Source organism: Lipotes vexillifer, unplaced genomic scaffold, assembly GCF_000442215.2.
Source record: "Lipotes vexillifer unplaced genomic scaffold, Lipotes_vexillifer_v1.1 scaffold1456, whole genome shotgun sequence".
In the NCBI taxonomy this organism is placed as follows: Eukaryota; Metazoa; Chordata; class Mammalia; order Artiodactyla; family Lipotidae; genus Lipotes; species Lipotes vexillifer.
Genome location: NW_006789256.1, coordinates 199,474 through 223,033, shown reverse-complemented (window position 1 = coordinate 223,033; position 23,560 = coordinate 199,474). Strand labels below are relative to the sequence as shown.

Sequence of the window (23,560 nt, the reverse complement as noted above, 5' to 3'; positions counted from 1 at the left end):
AGTCCACTGGTCACCCATTGGGCTGAGAAAATCAATGTTTGAGCAAATCTCAATTCATGAGTGGCACACCAGTGTCTTGGGAAACCAGATACTTATGCTAAGAACTGAAGCCTTACAGTAACCCTATGAAGTGGGGATTCTTAGAATCCCAGTTTTTCAGATGAGCAAGCTGAGGCATAGAGAGGTTAAATAATTGGCCCACGGTCTCATGTCTGTTAGGTGGCTGAACTGGCATTTAAACGTAGCAGTGAGATTCCAGAGCCTAGGTTCTAAACAACAATAATATGCTCCTCTTGCAAACCTCTGTTAACCGCACTGGATGCAGAAGTTTCCAAGCCCCATTCTTGTTCTTATCTGAGCCCACTCTAGAGTAGTTTAGACATCTGCCCGTAAGTTCTTTGGATGAGTCTACAGCTGTAGTCTTTTTTAGGCTTTGGCAAAGGAAGAGAGCTTTGTGTTTTCTTCTGCCAGAATTTGTTTGTATTGAAGAAGGTGCTGTCCCTTCTTTATATTTCAGAATAACCTCTGGTTCTCTTACTGCTCTGTGGCTTTATTTCTTCCCACCAGTCTCCATCCTTGAATTGCAGGATGATCCACCCAGACTGCTACCAGCTGTGTAGTTTGTCCTAGTCTCTCACTCTTCAAGATTTCCCTCCCTTTGTAAAGGCTACTAGGATTTTATCTCCAGGACTACCCCTCCTTCCTTTTGTGTCTGTTCCTTTCTTTAATCCCACCTCTTCTTGAACCCTTAATTGCTGTTCTCCCCTCCAACATCGCCTCTCATTTTCTCTCCAAATTATCTTACTATCTGATTTAGAAAGAAAGTGCCTCCGGGCAGGCATTGCCTTGTTATGTTGTGAAGCAGTGTCTAAAGTGCTCCATAAATTAGCATCTGTGGAGAGTTTTGTACATACTAATTATTATTATTGAAATACAGAAATGCTTTCTGAACCATGAGGAAGCATCCTATGACACTAGTCTAATTGCCAGTACATGTTTTTTAAAAAAGAAGAAAAAAGCCTCTCTTCCTGCCTTAGAGAGCTATCAGATCTCAGAACAGCAGCCAGAATCTCAGGACTCCTTCAGGGCTGTTGTTTCAAAGCTTTTATATTTATTAAGAGAACCATGTTTGCAAGATAGTACAAAATAAGGTCCTGTTGGTCATGTGGACCTATTTGGGCAATTTATGCTGGTGAGAAAGGAGGGAATGACCCTGGAACCACTTGCCTTTCGTTTCCTTTGCCCCAGAATCTGTTATTTCCTTAGTGACATTTATGGATAAAGCCAACAGTATTCATTTCTCAGGGGGTTTAAAGTAAATTTCATTTATATCATATTTACGTTGATGTGTAGTGCCAGAGTGAATCAGCCTTTTTTATTAGCATTTTATAATGCAAATGGAGAGGCTTTTAAAACTGGCTGAATTTTCTTATTTTTTAAAATAAATTTATTTATTTTATTTTTGGCTGTGTTGGGTCTTCGTTCCCATGTGAGGGCTTTCTCTAGTTGCGGTGAGCGGGGGCCACTCTTCATCGCGGTGCACGGGCCTCTCGTTGCGGAGCACAGGCTCCAGATGCACAGGCTCAGTAGTTGTGGCTCAGGGGCCCAGTTGCTCTGCGGCATGTGGGATCTTCCCAGACCAGGGCTCGAACCCATGTCCCCTGCAGTGGCAGGCAGATTCTCAACCACTGCACCACCAGGGAAGCCCAAACTGGCTGAATTTTAAGGAAGACATGTATGTCAGAAAGACTCATTTACAGAACTATTGATCCTTCCCAATACTTGCTTTGAGAATATACTTAAAAGAGTGGTTAGTGAGACAGTGTCTGTCTAAATATCTTACTTTAAAAATCTTTACATTAGAACTTTTTGGCCTGGTTTTCCTGAATGTAGGATTTAGTAAGAATATTTTGATTAATAATTTAATGAATGTTCTTTCTTGAAAGAAATGCTAGTCAGAATAAACTGATGCTAAAATTATCAATTGAAGTTACCTGTAAAATCTTCAATGGAAAATAGTGGTGCTTGTTTATTACTCATGTGAGTGTCCATGTCTGGTAAAACAGTATAATGACAGGGCCTTATTGCATTGTCCAACTGTGTATGGTCATAATTGACACATTGGATTATGTTTAAGATAGAATCACGGAGCATGGGATTGCTTTTTATCCTCACCCATACATTTTTACTTTCTGCAATATACCCTCCACCCTAAGACACAGTCTCTTTAGGCCAAATTGCTCTTTCTTATTTTCAGGCTTTTGATGGTTAACTATAGAGCAAGTTGAATCAGAAAATAAACCCAGCTCATTTTAGATTTTTAGATGATTAACTTACAATGGGGGCTAGGTTGTGTCCTTTCCGGGGTACACAGTGTATCTCACTGCTCTAGAAGCAATGGACACTTTATGCCTTTAAAGACGAGACCCAGAGATGTTCTGTCAGTGTACTGTGTCGAGCTACAGGTTTCAAGCTGCACAAGAGCTGAGGATCATCTGTTTTACTGGTCCTCAGCTCTAGCTGTACATTAGAGCATCGTGGGGAGCTTTTTTTGTTTTGTTTTGTTTTGTTTTTTTGCGGTAGTGGGGAGCTTTTTAAAAAAGGTCCAATGCTGGAGAGCTTTTTTAAAAAGCTCCAGTGCTCATAAATAAGATTATGAGCAGTACAGAAAACAAAGTGGGACCACCTGACACTGTCACTGACTTCGAAGTATCTGCCCTGTAATAAAACTGAGTGTGACAGAGCCACCTTCAATGCATTCCATGTTATTGATATTGAGGAGAAACTTTACTGTCATTTGTGACAAAACTGTAGTGTTATTTTGGTTCCATGGTAGGTGCACCCCCTACCCAAGCCAGGACTTGTTAGTTCAGTTTATGTGTGGGAAAAGCTTTTTAGTTGAAGCTTTAATTATCCCTACTAGACAGAACAGAGCAGCTAAGCTCTTTTAATTAAGCACTTATTAAGTCAGTTTTCCATGATGATAGTGAATTTTACTTGTCAAACATGGATATTTTAAAATTTTTAGATAAAGGGACAGAGAGCAGCAGTAAGTCATCATTCCCTTTGTAATTAGTGGGGGCAGAGGGGTAGGAAGAGATGCAAATATCATCAACATTTACTTAGAAACTGCAGTGCGGTGACCCATTTATTAGGCGTTAGAAATACAAAGGTTCATTCTATGCCTTTGAGAAATTTGTTATTTTTTAGTTAAGGAGATTGTGTGTGTGTGTGCCTCTTGAGACTGATTTGTATTTTTGGTTTTTCTAAATATGAAGCTTAATAAATATACCCTAATTACCACTTCCACAAATATCCATGAGAAGGCAAACAAGTCAAAATATATTTTAATATGTGTAAGTGTATGTGTCTATATGTTAATATACAATGTGTGTGTATTGTGAATGGTTACATACAGAGTGATGAGTTGAAGTGTGGTTATCCAAATGAGTAGCATAGACAAAAAAGTGCTACCTCACAGGAAATTGTGAGATTAAGTGAAACAGTTGATGTAAAATGCTTAGCACAGTGGTTGACACATAGTTAATGCTCAATAACTCTCATTATCCATGTATTTATTATTATACCACCACTACTATAGGAATTCAGAGGAAAATGAGGACTATGGGTTAGGGAGATCAGAGAAGGAGGAAAGCATAATTTAATACATATTGCATCTATTTTATTTAAAATACTTTTGGTGTAAGACTCGAGTTGCTAATAGCAAATACTTTGGAAGGTATAATATAAATACATACTAATGATATGGTCTCTTTTGTTTCAGGAACTTTATATTGCTGTAGGAATATCTGGAGCCATCCAACATTTAGCTGGGATGAAAGACAGCAAGGTAACTACACAACAGTAAAGATGCTAAGAGGAAAAGTTTTTATATTTTAAAACTTGGGTTTGACTGGTATATTTCCATGTAGTTATAGTGTGTGTAGTGGAACCATTCACATGAACACAAATCTAGGAACTGAAAGATAAATAAGCTACTGTACCCTGCCTGAAGATGTACCACTGGTAGGAGAGGCAGTGCTATGTCACGGAAAGAGGTGTGAACCTGAATCCCACCTCCACTGCCAACTTACCACGTGACATGTCCTATTGGTACCTCAGTTCTGTGTCTGCCAAATGCAGGTGTTGGGTGATGATCTCTAAGATCCCTTTCAGCTCTTGACAATCTATGGATAGAAAATGTGGGGTGAAAACAACTTGATGAGGTTCTGACTTATCTAGTTTATGAGGTTCTGATGCCTGATTCTCTCTCTGCTTCACCCTAGTCCCCTAACGGTCCCACCCTCATACCTCAGCAAGGCCCTTCTTCTTGGGTTGTTACTAAATTGTGACTGACATGTTTTGGAGTCGAGTGTCTCAAAACCTCAGTAATTGTCAAAAATACAGTGTATAGAGGAAACACTTGATTTTAACTTGCTAGTTGGACTCTATGTGTGATGACTCTGTGAACATATATTTCAGAATATGACACATTAATTCATGCATAACAATGCACAGTTTGAATTATGAACTTAGTCTTTCATGAAGTCAGAGATGCCTCTGACACTCCTGCTTTTATCCATTCAGATGGAAGTTTGATATAAAAGGTAATAAAACTTTTAATAGGTTTAACTTCTAACTTGAAAAGATGCATGCACTACCTCCTTGTAACCTCTAAATGAATTGGCCCCAAATCAGTCAGATTTCACAGTTGGATGGCAGGTTTCTTTACTGAGCTCTGAAAACAGCAGTGCCAATGGGGAAAATGTTATTGCTGCATTAGAGGAAAAAAACCACTCCAACACCAGCAACCTTAAAAAATATTTTTAGCTGGGCCAGTTCAGACATATCTAAAATTCTGCTTCTCTAAAATAAAAGACTCTACCTGCCTAGACGATCTTGGTGAAAGTTCTCATTACATGCCAACAGGGCTGGAATGGGAGAACTGGACTGGATAGTCAAAGCAAAAAGAATAATTGAAGTAAGGAGACCAGTGTTGGGGAACAATCCATAAGAATAAACTTGAGCCAAGAATTTGTCTCTCCATGCCATCAACAAATATTTATTAAACGTGTACTTTGTACTAGATGCTGGAGATGCTCAAATGAAAAAGACATAGTCCCTGCCATCAGTGTCTTGTGTGGGAGACACAGCAGTCTTAGGTTGTAATTTTGGTCAAGCTCTAAAATGGAATATTAAGTGATTGGTTTAAATCTGATAGTTGCATTGTATATAATCTGTAGTTTTAGTTAGCATTGTGGTCTAGTTGAAAGAATATGAAATTTGATGGAACTGTATACATATTAATATGGTTGAATACACTCTGTGCTTTAAAAGGTCTGTAAGGAAGAAGAACATGCATTTATAGGGACATATTAAAAGAGCTCTAAGGTGCAAGTAAGATTTTATCATAGTTATTTACAGTTGATAATTCAGGAATATTCTTTTAGTAATCTGAAAAACTGTGAACAGCCCAAATCTTTTTTCTTAAATACTATAGTGGTTCCTTTCCCACAGTTACGTGCTCTTTCTTTAAAAATAACTTTTATATGGTGGGATGAAAAAGCTTTCAGATGATTAAACTGTCAGACGTTTGACTAGGTGGCCTCCAGGAAAATCATTAACCATCGTTAATTAAATAAATCTCTGCTAGTAGCTGTGAAGCAGGCTACATATTCCCAGAAGAGAAACACCTCAATGCAAATCAGTGCCTGTGATTCAAAATGTTTGTCCTTGTGACTTTGGATTTGAGGCTCATATTGAAACCCTCGTTTATCGTCTCTGACCATACTTTAATATATATGGCATGTTTCTCTGGATCACTAGTTACCTGGACTACAGTGTGTGCCAGTTTCAAATATTCTGGAATATTCCGCCACAGGGCCCCTCTAGGGGAATTACACATAATGTCATGTAGCCTATATTTTAAGTCAGACTATATCAAAATACTTTAAAAAGGTGTTCCAGCTGTTTTCATAAGCAGGGAAGTACTTAATTTTACTTCTAGAGATTCACATTATTATGATCTTTTTATTAAAATAACACCATGTTAGAGTCAAAACTCTAATTTTACTTTAATTGCAATGGTGTTAGAAGCATCTCTGGGGAATACCAAACTATTTGTAACTTATAAATAAGTCTGTTGTTAATCGAATAATTGTGTAAACATAACACCTTTTTTAGTGACTATTTCTCCTTAATCTGTTACTGATCTGTCATTATAACCTTTTATTATGTGTCATTATAACCTTAAAAATTTTTTAGGTGATAAGAGGAACTTGTGGTAGTTTTTGTAGGAGATGTCATAATTTACTTGCTTTATTACATTTATTTATATTTGCTGCATACATAAAGACTTAAACTTCTTTGTTTTAAAGTTCATCTTCACAGGCTGACTAGATAGTTAACTTTTGTATTCTCACATAGACCCAGAATAGTAATTTTAAAATACTAAATTGAATGCAGTACATGGAGGATAAATAGTGAGCTACAAAGCCTATTAGGATTAGGATAGGGATTAGGAATTAGGATATGGATGTTACTTTTTTAAAGTTGAAATCTAACATTTATAGTCACAAGTTTAAATGTATATACTTGTTAATAGGAGATAGAAAATACTAATCATTTTATAAGTGAAATAAGCTGAGGAATATACTTGTTAATAGGAGATAGAAAATACTAATCATTTTATAAGTGAAATAAGCTGAGGATTGACTCTAATATGTATCTCATGATGATTTTATAAAGTAGACTTCTGTCTTATTGAATAAAGCACTCCAAATATAAAATAAGTTAATTAATTTTTCATCCATGGTTTTCATTCAATATATCTAAAATTTTTCAATGAACTGCCAAACTTTCCAGTTCCATGTGGTTTGTTTGGTTTAAGTCAGATTATTGAGGTATAATTTATATACAGAAAATTCAAATTTTTTAGTACACTGCACTTAATATTTTTTGCATGGTAAAATACACAAAAAATTTACCATCTTAACGATTTTTAAGTGTAAAATTAGATGTGTACACACATGTCAGTGGTATTAAATACATTCATAATGTTGTGCACCCATCACCACTATCCAACTCCAGAACTGTTTTCATCTTGTAAAACTGAAACTCCATACCCATTAAACAGTAACGTCCCAGTCTCCCCCCACACTCTCCAGATCCTGGTGACCACAGTTCTATTTTTTTTGTCTCCATGATTTTGACTATTCTAAGTACATATTTTAAGTAGAATCATCATTTGGTATTTCTCTTTCTCTGACTGGCTTATTTCACTTAGCATAATGTCCTCAAGGTTAATCCATGCAGCGTGTGTCAGAATTTCCTTCATTTTTAGGCCAATAATATTCCATTGTATGTATGCACCACATTTTGCTCATCCATTCATCCATCTATGGATACTTGGGTTACTTCCAAGTTTTAACCTTTGTGAGTAAGGGTGCTGTGAACATGGTTGTACAAATATGTTTTCAAGGCCCTGTTTTCAATTCTTTTGGGTATGCATCCAGAAGTGGAATTGCTGGATCATATGGTAATTCTATTTTTAATTTTTTGAGGGACCACCATAATGTTTTCCACAGCAACTGTACCATTTTACGTTCCCACCAGCAATGCACACGGGTTCCAAATTTTCCACACCCTTGTCAGCACTTGTCTGTTTTTTTGATAGTAGCCATCCTGATGGATCTGAGGTAGTATCTTATTGTAGTTTTGACTTGCATTTCCCTAATGATCAAGTGATGTTGAGCATTTTTTATTGTGCTTATTGGCCATTTGTATATCTTCTTTGGAGAAGTGGCTATGGAAGTCATTCCATATTTTTGAATCGGGTAGTTTGGTTTTTTTGTTGTTGAGTTTAGTAGGTTTTTGAATATATTCTGTATATTAATCCTTTAGCATGGGACTTCCTTGGTGATGCAGTGGTTAAGCATCTGCCTGCCAATGCAGAGGACATGGGTTTGAGCCCTGGTCCGGGAAGCTCCCACAGGCCACGGAGCAACTAAGCCCGTGTGCCACAACTACTGAGCCTGCGCTCTAGAGCCCGTGAGCCACAACTACTGAAGCCCGTGCGCCTAGAGCCCATGCTCTGCAACAAGAGAAGCCACTGCAATGAGAAGCCCGTGCTCCACAGCGAAGAGTAGCCCCCACTCGCCTCAACTAGAGAAAGCCCACATGCAGCAGTGAAGACCCAACACAGCCAAAAACAAATTAATTAATTAATTAATTTTAAAAAATCCGTTATCACATATATGATTTGAAATATTTTCTCCCATTCTCTGGGTTACCTTTTTACTCTGTTGATAGTGCCTTTGGATCCACAAAATTTTTAAATTTCCATGAAGTTCAATTTGTCTGTTTTTTTTATTGCCTATACCTTTGATGTCATATCCAAGAAATCATTGCCAAAACCAGCATCGTGCAGCTTTTGCCCTATGTTTTTCATCTTAGAGTTTTGTAGTTTTAGGTCTAATGTTTAAATCTTTGATCTGTTTTGAGTTAGTTTTTGTATATAGTGTTAGGTAAGGGGCCAACTTCATTTATTTGTATGTGGATATCCAGTTTTCCCAGCACCATTTTTGAAAAGGCTATCCTTTCCCCATTGAATGATCTTGACACCCTTGTCAAAAATCATTTGACCATATATGTGAGGGTTTATTCCTGGGCTCCCTCTTCTATTTCATTGGTCCTATTTAGGGTCCCTTGAGAGTCCATATGAATTTTAGGATGAGTGTTTCAATTTCTGCAAAAGTCACTGGAGGGACAGTTTTGATGGATATAGGATTATTGGTCGACAGTTTTTTTCTTTTAGCACTTTGAATATATCAGCTCACTACCTTCTGGCCTCCAAAGTTTGTGATGGAAAATATGCTGATAGTCTTATTGAGGATTCCTTGTGTGTAGCAAATCAATTCTCTCTTGCTGTTTTCAAGATTCGTTTTTTATCTACAGCTTTTGAAAGTATGATTTTGTGTCTCGGTGTGGATCTGAATTCATCTTACTTGAAGTTTTTTGAGTTTCTTGGCTGTTTCTTTTCATGTCTCTAATCAAATTATTTCTTCAAATATTCAGCCATTATTTCTTTAAATATTCTCTATGCCCTCTTCTCTCTCTTCTCTTTCTGGGACTCCCACCATAGGTATTTTGGTCCTCTTAATGGTGGTCCACAGGTGCCTTAGGCTCTGTTCACTTTTCTTAAATCTTTTTTCTTTCTGTTCTTCAAGGTTGTTAATTTCCATCATCCTGTCTTCAAATTTGCTGATTCATTCTCCTGCATGCTCAAGTCTGCCTTTGGATCCCTCTAGTGAATTTTTCATTTCACTTTTTGTACTTTTCAGTTCCAGAATGTCTTTTTGGTTTCTTTTTGGGTTTTCTCTTTATTACTATTTCCATTTTGTTCACACATTGTTTTCTTGACCTTCTCCTCATCTTCCTTTAGTTCTTTTAGCATCTGTAAGATGACTGTTTTAAAGTCTTTGTCTAGTAGATCTGCCATCAGGTCTTTTTCAGGAACAGTTTCTGTTGATTTTTTTTTCCTTTGAATGGGCCATACTTTTTTGTTTCTTTTGTATGCCTTGTGATTTTTTTGTTGAAAACTGGACGCTTGAATCTAATAATGTGGTATCTCTGGAAATCAGGTTCTCCTTTTTCCCCAGGTTTGCTGGGTTTTTTGTTATTGTTTTTGCTTATTATTGTTCTTGTTTTTTTGATTGTTGTGGGCTGTCTCTGTGCCAAGTATTTACCTGAGGTATAAACTTACTGTCTTCTTGGGTCTTTTCAGAGCCTGTGCCTTTCCCTGGGCATGTGTGGTCACTTTGTAGTTTTCTCCTGATATGCATTTGCTTTTCAATGTCCTAGGCTTTAATGTCTGGCTCCCAAAAGGGGAAAAAGAGAAAAATGAAGAGCAGTGATCCTTTAAATCTCCTGGAAATAACTTTGACTGGAGGGGGAAGGCATGAACAATGATGGTTAAGGTACAGCAGCAGTAGCCACTGTCCTCTTTGCACCTTTGTGATCAGAAGCAGCATTCCATGATCAAAGCACAGATCCTCAATATTTGGAGAACAGGGTCCTTTTTGCCCACTCTGGCTCCTGTAAGCTGTGTGAAAGCTGCCCCAGGAACATGTGCATAGCTGCCTGCCACTAGGGCTGGGAGTTGGGGGGTGGGTAGCAACTATCTTGCTAAGAGCTACAGTTTGCCATGCAAGTCTTCCCCTGGAAGTTGCAAACCTTTAATAGATTCCAAAGTTCCAAAATGGTTACATTAGAAGGATTCTGCCAGTTCAGTTGTAGTGTAGGTGAGGAGACAGATTCCCAGTGCTTCCTACTTGGCTGTCTTCCCTCTTCCCTCTTCTCCTCTGATTTGTTACTTACCTAAAACATTTATTTTTATAAGTAAAAAAATAACTTAAAAAAATAATGATTTAAAACCTTTTTAATACTGCAGTGGGCTAGTGGTGGGGGTGGGAGATAATCTTGTTATGTTCCAATCCAGAAATTTCTAAACTTACAATATTGGCATAAATTAATCAAACTAATCTTATATGGTAGACATTTTTAAGAATATAAATTTGTTGTTAGGGAAGTTAGAATAGAACCATCAATCTGTGTGGTATGTTTTCTTATAAAGGCCAAACTCTTTCTTTTTGTTTCACAGACAATTGTGGCTATTAACAAAGACCCAGAAGCTCCAATTTTTCAAGTGGCAGATTATGGAATAGTTGCAGATTTATTTAAGGTAAGTTGGCCTTGAGAGTGATTGCTGTTATCTAGGTTGTCATCCAACAACCTCCAGGAGTTGGTCAGGGAGGAAGCTATTATAGGAAAACTGTGTGTTTGTGTATCTGTGTCTGTCTGTGTATGTATATATTAATATACGCAATTTTGAACTACTTAAAGTGAAGAGTTGTTCTGCTTAATATATGATGTTTATGTAGAGCATTATAACTTTCCCTTTAAGAAGTCCATATTGTCTTTCAAACATCCACATGGCTCTTGGCATCTCATATGCCAAGTTAGTATACAGTGTGAAATGACTCAAGTAATTATAACCTAGAACCATATTTGGCAGGTACCTTAAAGAAATTCACATCATAACCCCTCATTCAGAAATTTACTAGTGATGCTGTAGCTTTTCATGGGATGAGTGGGCACTCAAGTCGACTTTACCTACTCAGCAAGTATGCTCTGCTTGCTGTGTTTGAGAGTCAAAGGCCTTCCTAACAGTGACAGCTGTAGAGAAGGACACTTATTTCCCACTCCTTGCACTCTTCGTTTTTTTGAGTGTTCATTCTACCCTGCTACCACCCCTGTATTTGCCCTCTCCGTGAGAGAATTACTTTAGTGATATTGTTGAGCACCTGATATTCATTTGGCCACATTTAAAGGTCATAGCTTATGCATGGCCTGGCCTCTTTTTGTCCCTCAGGGCCTGTCTACTGGCTTCCAGGTCACCTTGTGCAGAAATCACTCATGCAGGAATTGGGGCTCTGAAAGTAGCATCCAACCCTGGGTTTACTGGAGTGAGCAACCCCTCACATAGAAGTATAATGAGCTACTGTGGGCCTTAATGGAGAGGCTGCAACCTGAGAACAGAGCCAGGGGTGGTCTCCCCAGCAAGAGGATTGGCCCATTACCATGGCTTCTCCAGCACTGTTTATGATCCAGATGAACTAATGAGTACACTTTGAGTGCACATCTGTATTTTGAAGTGTGTGTTCATGCTCAGTGAAAGATGGGCCCTTCAAATGCTCAGAATTATTCAGTAATGGTCCAGACTTCATGGAGAGACTAGAATTGGGGCTATTGTCCTGGGTCAGCATAGGGCAGCTTTCCCCATGGAAACCCCCCTCCCAAAAGAGCCTTATATTGCATGGAAAAAATACACCCCCTCTTCTGTGATCCTGGGGTTCTGTATCTGAAATTTAGGGTTTAGGTAGGTTAGCTGCTCCTGTGACCTGGCCCAACTATGTAAGAACAAACAGTAGTGGCAGTCATTTGACCAACATATCCCAGTGGGAGGAAAAGTTAGTATGAAAAAGATAAATGTTTTTGTATTTCTGTATAATAATACCTTTGTTCAAGTAGAAAGCATTTAGTTCCAGTGAGATACAGATAAAGGGATAAAGACCTTTTAATTTAAAAATGAAAGCAAACACTTTCTGAACCTTAACCATGTATCATGTTGATATGTTTGCAGTCAGGCATCTACTGTAGTTACCTTTTATTTTTCCTCGAGAATATTTGAGTAAATCTATAAGTAATTTTGTTTATTTTAAGTTATGTTATTCTGTCTGCTGTGTACTGTGTGTTGCTACTCACATGCTGGGCTTACTGGATAAAAGAATGAAGTGTTAGACAGTCGGAAATTTGTAATGTTCATACTGTGTGGGACACCATTGCATCTATCATTGCTACAAAGATGCTCCTGCCTCAAGGCAGGATATCATTGCTATCTTTGTAGCAATGATAGATGCAGTGGTGTCCCACACATTGTGCATTAACATGAGAGAGTGTATGTATCTATATTGTGTGTGTGTGTGTGTGTGTTTGTGCACATGCACATGATCAAAGAGATATCTCATTGAGAGTCCTAGGACAGTAAAAGTGGAAAGGGACCTCAAAGATCATCCAGTCAGCTGATTTCCAACCTGAGATTCTCAAGCTATTTTTGGTGTTTTAAGAAGTGCACTTTTAAAAATTTTTTGAAAAAATTTTTTATTGAGATAACATAGTTTTATAACATTATATGTTTCAGTAATTATATGTTTATATAAGTTTCATATTTCTACTTCTGTATATCCTACAGCATGCTGACCACCAAAAATTTAGTTTCCACCTATCACCATACCGCTGATCCCCTTTATTCATTGCACCCTCCCCCAAGCCCCTTCCCCTCTGGTAACCACTATTCTGTTCTCTGATTCTATGTGTTTGTTTTTATTTGGTGTGTTCCTTTACTTTGTTTTGGTGTGGGGGGGTATATTCCACATGAGTGAAATTGTCTTTCTCCTTCTGATTTATTTCCTTAGCATAATACCGTCAAGGTCCATCCATGTTGTCATAAATGGCAAAATTTCATCTTTTTTATGGATGAATAGTATCCCAATTGTATATGTATACACCACATCTTCTTTATCCATTCACTGTTTGATGGCCACTTAGGTTGTTTCCCTATCTTGGCTGTTGTAAATATACTGCAGTGAACCCAGGAGTCCCCATATATCTTTTCTTTTCCTTTTTTAAAATTTTAAAAAACTTTTTGTTTTATATTGGAGTATAGCCAATTAACAATGTCGTGATAGTTTCAGGTGCACAGCAAAGCAACTCAGCCATACATATACATGTATCCATTCTCCCCCAAAGTTCCCTCCCATCCAGGCTGCAACATAACGTTGAGCAGAGTTCCTTGTGCAATGCAGTAGGTCCTTGAATATGGGTCATTTTAAATACCCATATATCTTTTCAAGTTAGTGTTTTTGTATTCTTCGGATAAATACACAGGAGTGGGATAGCTGGTTCATGTGGTAGTTCTATTCTTAATTTTGGGGGGACTCTCCATACTTTTTTCCATAGTGGCTGCACCAATTTACATTCCCACCAGCAGTGCAGGAGGGTTCCCTTTTCTCCACTTCCTGCCTTTTTGATAATAGTCATTCTTACAGAAATGAGGTTTTGATTTGCAAGTCCCTAATAATTAGTGATGTTGAACATCTTTTCATGTGCCTGTTGGCCATCCATATGTCTTCTTTGGAAAAATGTCTATTCAGCTCCTCTGCCCATTTTTTAATCAGGGTGTTTGTTTTGTTGTTGTTGAGGTGTATGAGCTCTTTACATATTTTGGATATGAACCCCTTATTGGATATATGATTTGCAGATATCTTCTCTTGTTTCATAGGTTGTCTTTCCATTTTATCAATGATTTCCTTTGTCATGCAGAAGCTTTTTAGTTTGCTCTTTGTTTATTTTTTGCTTTTGTTTGCCTTGCCTGAGGAGACATATCTGGAAAGGTGTTGCTAAGACTAAAATCAAAGAGCATACTGCCTATGTTTTCTTCTAGGAGTACTGTGGTTTCAGGTCTTACATTCAAGTCTTTGATCCATTTTGAATTGATTTTTGTGTGGGGCATGGTCTATTTTCATTTTTTTGCCTGTGGCTGTCCAGTTTTCCCAGCACCATTTATTGAAGAGACTGTTCTTTCTCCATTGTATGTTCTTTGTTTCTTCATTGTAAATTAATTTTCTCTATGTGTGTGGGTTTATTTCTGGGCTCTCTATTCTCTTCCACTGATCTGTGTATCTGTTTTTGTGCCAGTACCATGCTGTTTTGATTACTATGGCTTTGTTATATAGTTTGAAATCAGAACATGGGATACCTCCAGCTTGTTCTTTTTCCTCAGGATTGCTTTGGTTTTGGGGGGGCTTTTATGTTCCATGTAAACTTTAGAATTTTTTGTTCTATTTCTGTGAAAAATGTCCTTGGGATTTTGATAGGGATTGCATTGAATCTGTAGATTGCTTTGGGCAGTATCAACATTTTAGCAGTGTTAATTCTTCCAGTCTATGAGCATGAAATATCTTTTCATTTATATATGTCTTCTTCAGTTTCTTTCAACAATGTCTTACCGTTTTCATTGTACAGGTATTTCACTTCCTTGGTTAAATATATTACTGGGTATTTTATACTTTTTGTTGTGATTATAAACAGGATTGTTGTCTTAATTTCTCTCTGCTAGTTCATTGACAGTATGTAGAAACGCAGCAGATTTTTGTATGTTGATTTTGTACCCTGAAGCTTTGCTGTATTCATTTATTACTTCTAATAGTTTTTTGGTGGAATCTTTAGGGTTTTCTATATATCAAATTATGTCATCCACAAATAGTGACATTTTTACTTCTTCCTTTCCAATTTGGATGCCTTTTATTTCTTTTTCTTGCCTAAATGCTCTGGCTAGGACTTCCAGTACTATGTTGAATAAGAGTGGTGAGAGTGGGCATCCTTGTCTTGTTCCTGATTTTAGAGGGATAATGTGGTTTTTCACCACTGAGTGTGATGTTAGTGGGTTTGATACATATGACCTTTATTATGTTGAAGTACATTCTTTCTGCACCCACTTTATTGAGAGATTTTACCATAAATGGATGTTGAATCTTGTCAAGTGCTTTTTCTGCATCTGTTGAGATGATCATATGGTTTTTGTCCTTCATTTTGTTAATGTTGCTGTGTCACGTTAATTGATTTGCAGATGTTGAACCATCCTTGCATTCCTGGAATAAATGTCACTTGATCATGGTGTGTTATCCTTCTAATGTATTGTTGTATTTGGTTTGCTAATACTTTGTTGAGGATTTTTTTCATCTATATTCATCAGAGAGATTGGTCTGTAATTTTCTTTTTTTGTGTTTTCTGTGTCTGGGTTTGGTATCAGGATGATGTTGGCCTCATAAAATGAGTTAGGAAACGTTCCCTCTTCAGTTTTTTGGAATAGTTTGAGAAGGGTGGGTATTAAATCTTCTTTGAATATTTAGTAGAATTCACCTGTGAGGCCGTCTGGTTCTGAACTTTTGTTTTCTGGGGAGCTTTTTATTACTGTTTCAGTCTCTGTACTAGTGACTGGTCTATTCACATTCTCTATTTTTCATGATTTAGTCTTGAAAAGTAGTATGATTCTAAGAATTTGTCCATTTCTTCTAGGCTGTCCAGTTTGTTAGCATGTAGCTGTTCATAATATTCTGTTATAATCCTTTGTATTTCTGTGGTACCCATTGTTATTTCTCCTCCTTTGTTGATTTTATTTATCAGAGCCTTCTTTTTTTCTTGGTGAGTCTAGCTAATAGTTTGTCAATTTTGTTTATCTTTTCAAAGAATCAGCTCTTAGTTTCACTGATCTTCTATATCATATTTTGTCTCTATTTCATTTATTTCTGCTCTGATCTTTATTATTTCCTTCCTTCTACTGACTTTGGGCTTTGTTTGTTCTTTTTCTGGTTCCTTTAGGTGTGAGGGTAGATGGTTTATTTGAGATTTTTCTTGTTTCTTGGAGTAGGCCTGTGTTGCTATAAGCTTCCCTCTCAGTACTGCTTTTGCTCCATCCCATAGATTTTGTTATGTCATATTTTCATTTTCTTTTGTGTTCAGGTAATTTTTTATTTCTCCTTTGATTTCCTCATTGGCCCAACAGTTGTTCAGTAGCATGTTGTTCATTCGCCACATTTTTATGATTTTTTTCTAGCTTTCTTCTTGTAGTTGATTTCTAGATTCATACCGTTATGATCAGAAAAGATGCTTGATATGATTTCAGTCTTCTTAAATGTATTGAGAGTTGTTTTGTGTTCCAACATATGGTCTATCCTTGAGAAAACTCCATGTGCACTTGAGAAGAATGTGTATTCTGCTGCATTTGGATGGCCTGTTCTGTACAAATCTATCAAATCAGATCTGACATTTCATTTAAGGCTGCTCTTTCCTTATTGACTCTGTCTGAATTATCTATTGGTTGATGTAAGTAGGATCTCCTACTATTACTGTGTTGCAGTCAGTTTCTCCCTGTAGGTCTGTTAATGGTTGTTTTATATATTTTGGTGCTCCTCTGTTAGGTGCATATATGTTAATAAGTTGTGTCTTCTTATGAACTGTCCCCTTTTTCATTATACATTGTCCAATTTGTCTCTTGTTAATTTTTTTGTCTTGAAGTCTTTTTGTCTGATATGAGTGTAGCTACACTTTCTTTTGGCTGCCATTTGCTTGGAGTATCATCTTCCATCCCTTAAGAAGTCCACATTTGACTATAGGGAGACTATTTGGAGTAAGACATAATTTTTATTTGCCTTTAGCTAGAATTACGGTAGTGTCCATCTCATGCTGCTCAGACGTTCTGAAGTACAGTTATATATGCCTTTGATTAATACAAAGTGAGAAAGTTAATCAGTCCTTAAAAATGCAGTTTGGGGAAAAACTAGTAAAGAAGATACTAAAAATTCTGCTTGAGTTGCAGCCTCCCATTTATTACTGTATGAGTAACATGCAGGGTGTGTTCTTCTTAAGTTGTCTGTGTCCCAGAGAGATGTGATTTGGGGAAGCTGCTCAGCAAGTTTTTGGCACAACTAAGCCAGGCTCCTGATTCTGTTCGCTTTCTCATCACTCTGCCTTTCCAGCTCATCAGGTACCACAGCCGGGTGGTTCACCGCTACTCCTGTACCTTAGATAAGTTGCAGTAAATAGAACCACATCTTTGACAGACTAGCAGCCAAGGCAGAACTACATAGAAATCAAATTGTTTTCTCAGTTGAAATCCGAATGATTCCAGTTGAATATTATAGTAATTCTGACAGAAGAAGAGACAGGGTGGCTCAGTGAATATACTTCTCACTGGAGCTACCCTCTCTTTAAAAATCAAATATTTAAAGGTATAACGACTTGAAAAATACAAGTATGCAAATGATGAATGAAAATTATTATCTATTTGGGATTATGATCTTAAAATAACATCATAAGTCAAATAATAGCTGTATAAAAAGGGCTTTTTTAGATCAAATTTTTGTTTAAAAATTAAAAATTTCAAACTGTATCACACATAACAAGTGTATATAGCTATTAGACTAATAATTCTCTAAGGGATACTGTGTCCACCAAATTTCATCATGTCTGCAGTAAAAATGTATATGCGTAACATTTTATTTTCTTATATTCATCCTTTCACTTTACCCTTCAACAATCATATGAGTTAGGACAAGTCTTTTTTTGTTTTCTTCATATGACAGAAATAACATGGTATGGTAATTATGAGCTTTGTTTCATATTCTGTCTTGGGCACATACTAATTAAATGATCTTAGCCAAGTTATTTAATCTCTCTGAATATAAGCTTTCTCATAGATAATATAAATATTATACTACCTTGTAATGAGAATTAAATGAGATTATATTGCACCTAGTATAGTCTATGTTAAATATTAGCCTACCTGTTTGTATTTCCTACCATACATTTACATAGTAGGTGCTTAATAAATGGTGAATATCATAATCAGTTAGAGTGATAGGGCAGAGGGCACCACCTGACTGGTAGTTTGGGGTCTTTGTTTTTTTCTTAATATAATAGCTTTACTGAGATGTAATTCATATACTGTAAAATTTACACTTTTAAAATGTATAGTTCAGTGGGTTTTTTAGTATATTCACAGAGTTATGCAGCCATCACTACTATCTAATTCTGGAACATCTTCATCACACTGAGCAGAAACCCCATACTCATTAGCAGCCACTCCCTATTCACATTCTCCCCAGCCCCTGGCAACAACTAATCTACTTTGTGTCTCTGTAGATTTGCCAGTCTTGGGTGTAGAATCATGTAATATATGGTCTTTTGTGGCTGGATTCTTAGCATAATGTTTTAAAGGTTCACCATGTTGTGGCATGTATCAGCACTTTATTCCTTTTTATTGCCAAGTAATAGCCATCATATGGATATACCACAATCTGTTTATCCATTTCATCAGTTGCTAGACTTTTGATAGACTTTTGAGTTGTTTCCATGTTTTGTCTGTTGTAAATAATGCTGCCATGAGCATTCATGTATGAGTTTTTGTGCACTGATTCATCTTGTTTGGATATATATCTAGGAATGGATATAAAGTTACTTTATAACTCTATGTTTGACATTTTGAAAAACTGTCAGACTGTTTTACAAAGTGGCTGCCTCAGTTTACATTCCTACCAAATAATATACAAGGGCCCCAGTTTCTCCATACACTGGCTGACACTTGTAATTGTCTTTTATTATAGCCATCCTAATAATGGTTGTGAAGTGGTATCTCATTGTGGTTTTGATTTGCAATTTTCTGATGACCAGTGATATTGAGCATTTTTCATGTGTGCTTTTTGGCCATTTGTATATCTTCTTTAGAGAAATGTTTATCCAAGTCCTTTGTCCATTTTTTAATTGAATTGTTTGTCTTTTTGTTGTTGAGTTGTAAGATTTCTTCATATATTCTGGATGTTAAACCCTTGTCAGACTTGATTTCTAAATATTTGCTCCCATTTTGTAGGTTGTCTTTTCACTTTCTTGATAATGTCCTTTGATGACAAAAGGTTTTAATTTTGATAAAGGCCAGTTCATCTATTTTTTTCTTTTGTTGCTTATGTTTTGGATGTCATATCTAAGAATCTGTTGTCATGATCCAAGAGTCTTATGGTTTTCGCTCTTATAATTAGGCTGTGGATCCATGTTGAATTAATTTTTGTATATGGTGTCAGGTGAATGTCCAGTCCAACATCATTCTTTTGTATGTGTGGATATCCAGTTGTCCATCTCCGTTGGAGAGACTGTTGTGTTCCCACTGATTAGACTTGGCATATCTCCTGTCTTTTTAAACCTTTTTCACCTCTTCCCAGCATATTCACTGGAGTCATTCTCATCCCTTTACTGTCTCTGGAACCTGCAATGTTTATCTGTTTGCCTCCTTATTTTTTTGCTCAGTATCTTTTTCTTCTCCATGGTAATGTCCTGATTTTTCTTAGTCTGCACCAGTCTCAACTTTCCTCAGGACTCCTGAATTTGGAGCTTTTAGTGCCATTCTTCTCATCCTCTTACATTACAGTGGAAGATGAGCACATTTCTAATTGGGTTGTTCATAGGCCTCTGGCTCTTCTCTCCAAATAGTGAGTGGAACTCCTCATGGCCAGGAATCAGGCCTGAACTTCTTTATCTCCCATAGTGCTTATCCTGAGGAAATACTAGGTAAATGAGTGAAATATAGTTGTGCTGTGACTTATATCAGTAGACTATCGTATTTTAAACATAAATTCACTCTCATTTGGTCTTACTGAATAGGGAACTGCCTCTGCAGTATCTAAAATAGAATAAAAATAAGAATCCAGATCTTTCAGTGTGCTAAGACCATCAGATACTCTGTAAACTGAGTTGACATGTTCTTTTTCCTAAGGCATTGTGTGGTATGCTTGGAAAGTCTGAGGTTGACCTAATAAAAAGGATGTAGAGGATGGAGAGAGAAAGACCCTTTGACTCTTTTTTGGGGAGCATGGCAGGCCGACATTCTGTAAGGTTTTTAAAAACTGTGTTCTAAACCAAATTAATGTTTTATTTAAAAGAAGTTGGGCTCTAGCCTATTTTTCATGAAACACGTAGGTCCCACATGAAGCTCATTTAGCCTGTCATCTGTATGACTGGCATAAGCTCATGGTTTCTCCACTGAGAAAAGCTGGGAGAAGTGGTGCCAGCACTTAATGCTGCCCCTGAGCTAATGCCTCCTGGCTCCATGGTAAACATGGGCCTTTTAATAGTCTGGAGACAAAGTGACATTCAGAAGGAACAACATGTCAACAATTTCCTTAATAAATTTTGTACGAACACATTATTTCCACCTAATGGAAATGTAGCTCTCTTAAATAATTGAGAGGCTGTATTCATCAGTGGCGAGTTCAGCTGGGATTTTTGTGAGCTAGGGCAGTCGACAGCCCCTTGGAAGACTGAGTAAGTGATATTTTACATGAGTGGCTCAGCTAGTTTTCAGGTGGGCTCTGTGTGACATTCCCCTGCAGTCCCCACATGTAGCCCTCCTCTGTTGTCCAGGCTGTTACAAAGCAGCTCCACACCAAAAGCTCCAGTTGCAGCCACTAAACTGCCAAGACCAAGGGTTAGTAATTAATCCTTTTTAAGGTGGGAGCCAACTCGGTCAGTTTCCCTCACTGTGGTTTCTTACTGTGTCTGCTGACCAGCCACTGCATCAGCACAAGGCCTTGATTTTAATAAAGAGTGATGATGGGTAATGTTCAGCATGCAGCTCATTTTTATGTGCCAGAAGATAGTAACATATGCTGAGGAACAACAGCCACAGTGTTTGTTAAATGAATGATGGATGAATGAATGAACAATGAGAAAACAAGTACTAGAGGAGGTTGACAGGAGTCATGACTAAGCAAGAGACTCTGGTGTGGACTTTGAAGGAAGGGCAGGAATGCAGTGAGGGAAGGAAGAATGCTAGAAAACACGAAGGTAAAAAATATACACTATTCTCAGCACAGAGAAAAGTTGGACTTCCTATTTTCTGTGGTGCCTTTCTGAGATATGGGGTTGTGTCAGAAAGGCTCCTAGGCCATGAGTGGGCTTTGGCCCTGCCAGCCATGTGTCCCAAGTGACCTTTCCCTCCCAAGGTTTATAGTTTCCCCATGGATGGGAAGAGAGACTGTGGGTGAACCGGGAGTTCCTGGGTGGGGGAGAGAAGGGGGCACTTTGTACCTCTGTAGTGATTCACATTGTTTCTTTTGGCCTCTTTTTACTTCTTAAGGAGTTGTGACCATATCGCAATGAAGACTCAAGTTGTTTAATAACTTTTTTTTTTTTAATTTGCAGGTTGTTCCTGAAATGACAGAACTATTGAAGAAAAAATGAGCCATGACCATGTCTTAAGAAGGAAAATTGTATCAAAGTATATTCAGCTGAAATAGAAATTCATGGCTAACGTAACAATCATTGGAAAGCATGGAGAGCTGCATTTTGTAATTTGAGGAAACATTCTCACAGGCGCCAGAATGCTTTTTTATGGGGTTATTATGTTTCTTTTTAATTATTTGTGGTTCCAAACAGTTATTTTTTGAAATTTTCTAGTTCTGTAATAAAATATATAATAAAGCCTTTTCACAGCTTTAAAACTATTACCAGAAATATGCCTATCTTTGTAAAGGAAGAGAGAAAATTGAAAAAAAGGAGTGAAAGTTAATTTATTATTTTATCTTTGCCTGTGTTGTTCATGGAAGGCTCTGTGTTTTAGACAATTGTAAACATGAATGTTGCCACCAGCCTCATCAACATAATCTAGTTGTTAAGATAAGGGAACTAGAATGGCAAATTGAGAGTTAAAAAAGCACGGCCACAAAGCATGGATATTATCTTAAATACATTCCAGTCTTCCGAAAATCATAGCTAATGTGACAAAAGCAGACCTGACTTAAACCTGAACCTGCTGAATATATTTAGTTGGCTGAAGTTAATTTAATTTTCCATTTCATTTTAAGGTTTTGTCAGCTGATAGGACTTTGTGTCTATAAAGGAGAGGGAAGTGGAGAAGGAGGGGCTGCTTTGAGACAGTATATGGCCTCCTATGCTAACAGATAGTTTGATATTATTGTAAATGTTTAAAGTCCTGCTCAGAGAATGCTCTGGCTTTTCTTTTGCCCTCCTTCCTTTGTGGCTTCCTTTGGGCTATCTTAGAAAGCAGCCAGGTATGTGAGTTGGCCACATGTGTGGTGAGCTCTGGCACTCTCCCTCTGCTGCCCTAGGGCATGGCTGAGGTTGAGAGTGTTGCAAGAGGGCAGAAGCTGGTGTGAGTGCAGCCCACAGAACAGAGGCTGGTGAGGCTTTGGCCAAGCCTGCAGGAAGGCGTGGGCAAGTATCTGGGGTCATAGAAAGGCCAGGAGTCAGTAGGCAAGTTGAATGAAGAGAACTGCCACCCTGAAGCCAATCTGCAGAAGGTATAGTAGTTGACAAGGAAAATGGCAGGGAAGAGATGGGAAGTGACTAGTGATACATAAGGGGAGGGAGCAGAGGGGCCAGCCAGTCCCTTTGTGTGGCCAGCCTGGAACTGACTAGTTCAACCCTTTTTGATGTGTCATAATCACTTGCTGTGAAACACTGGCATTTCTGCCTTCTTTTAATGAGATGAGAGGAGCATCAAAGTGATGCTCTGCTAGAACTGTAGAATCCTAGAATGCAGAGCTGAATGATCATCAGGTTCACACCTCTTGGACAGATAGGGATACTGAGGCACAGAGAAGAAGTGAAGGAGGTAAAGTGACTTGTCCAAGGCCACATAGTTTGAATCACCCTTGCAAAAGTAGTTCTCATATCTTGTCACTGTCTTTGGGGCTCTTCCAAAGCTAACCTTGCTCGTTGCCTTCTCCTTTTACTCCTCATCCCTATTGGATACTGTAACTGGGGGAGAGGAGAGACAGCTGCAGAGGTACCCCCAGTATATATAGGGTGTGCTGGCTCACGGAGGACCATCCCAGCTGGTATCTCTGTGTGGCTTCTAGCCTCAGGGTTGAACTGGTTGGTCTTTCTCCCTTTTGGCTCCCTCCTATCATGACTGCCCTGCCCCAGCTCTAAGCAGCTGTTCACTTAATTTACTGGGTACAACTCATCACCATCATAATAGCATTAAGTATGACGCTTACTATATGTCAGGCACCATTCTAACACTTGACATATATTAAACCCCTTCAGTCCTCACGATACCGTGTAAGATAGATGCTATTATTATCATCCCTGTTTTACAGATGAGGAAGCTGAGGCACAAAGAGGTTATATAACTTGCCCAAATTCAGACAGCTTATAAATGAGAGCCAGGATTTGAAACCAGGAAGTTTGGCTTCAGAGCAGTGGCTTCACCAGTATGTGATTCTGCCTCACCTCGGCTCAGGGAACAGGGAGTCGCTGCACAGTAACCTCAGGTAAAGGGCACTCTGCTTTGTGCTGGGTGGGCAGGGCACATCCTCAGGATCCTAGATGAGGAGAAGAGTCAGTGTTCTGGGCTTGTCTTTCCAGC

General features: G+C 37.9%; 1 protein-coding gene across 2 annotated transcripts in view; it reads left to right on the top strand.

Annotated features, from left to right (window-relative positions):
* ETFA (electron transfer flavoprotein subunit alpha) overlaps positions 1-21,672 on the top strand; it is a 92,073-nt gene extending 70,401 nt beyond the window's left edge. For both annotated transcript variants that reach the window (XM_007462444.1, XM_007462445.1), the window contains 3 exons: positions 3,785-3,850; positions 10,661-10,741; positions 21,370-21,672. In XM_007462444.1, coding sequence (XP_007462506.1) covers positions 3,785-3,850; positions 10,661-10,741; positions 21,370-21,408 — 186 coding nt within the window. In that variant the 3' untranslated portion in view covers positions 21,409-21,672. The remainder of the gene's footprint in view (positions 1-3,784; positions 3,851-10,660; positions 10,742-21,369) is intronic.
* Positions 21,673-23,560: the final 1,888 nt, after the last annotated feature.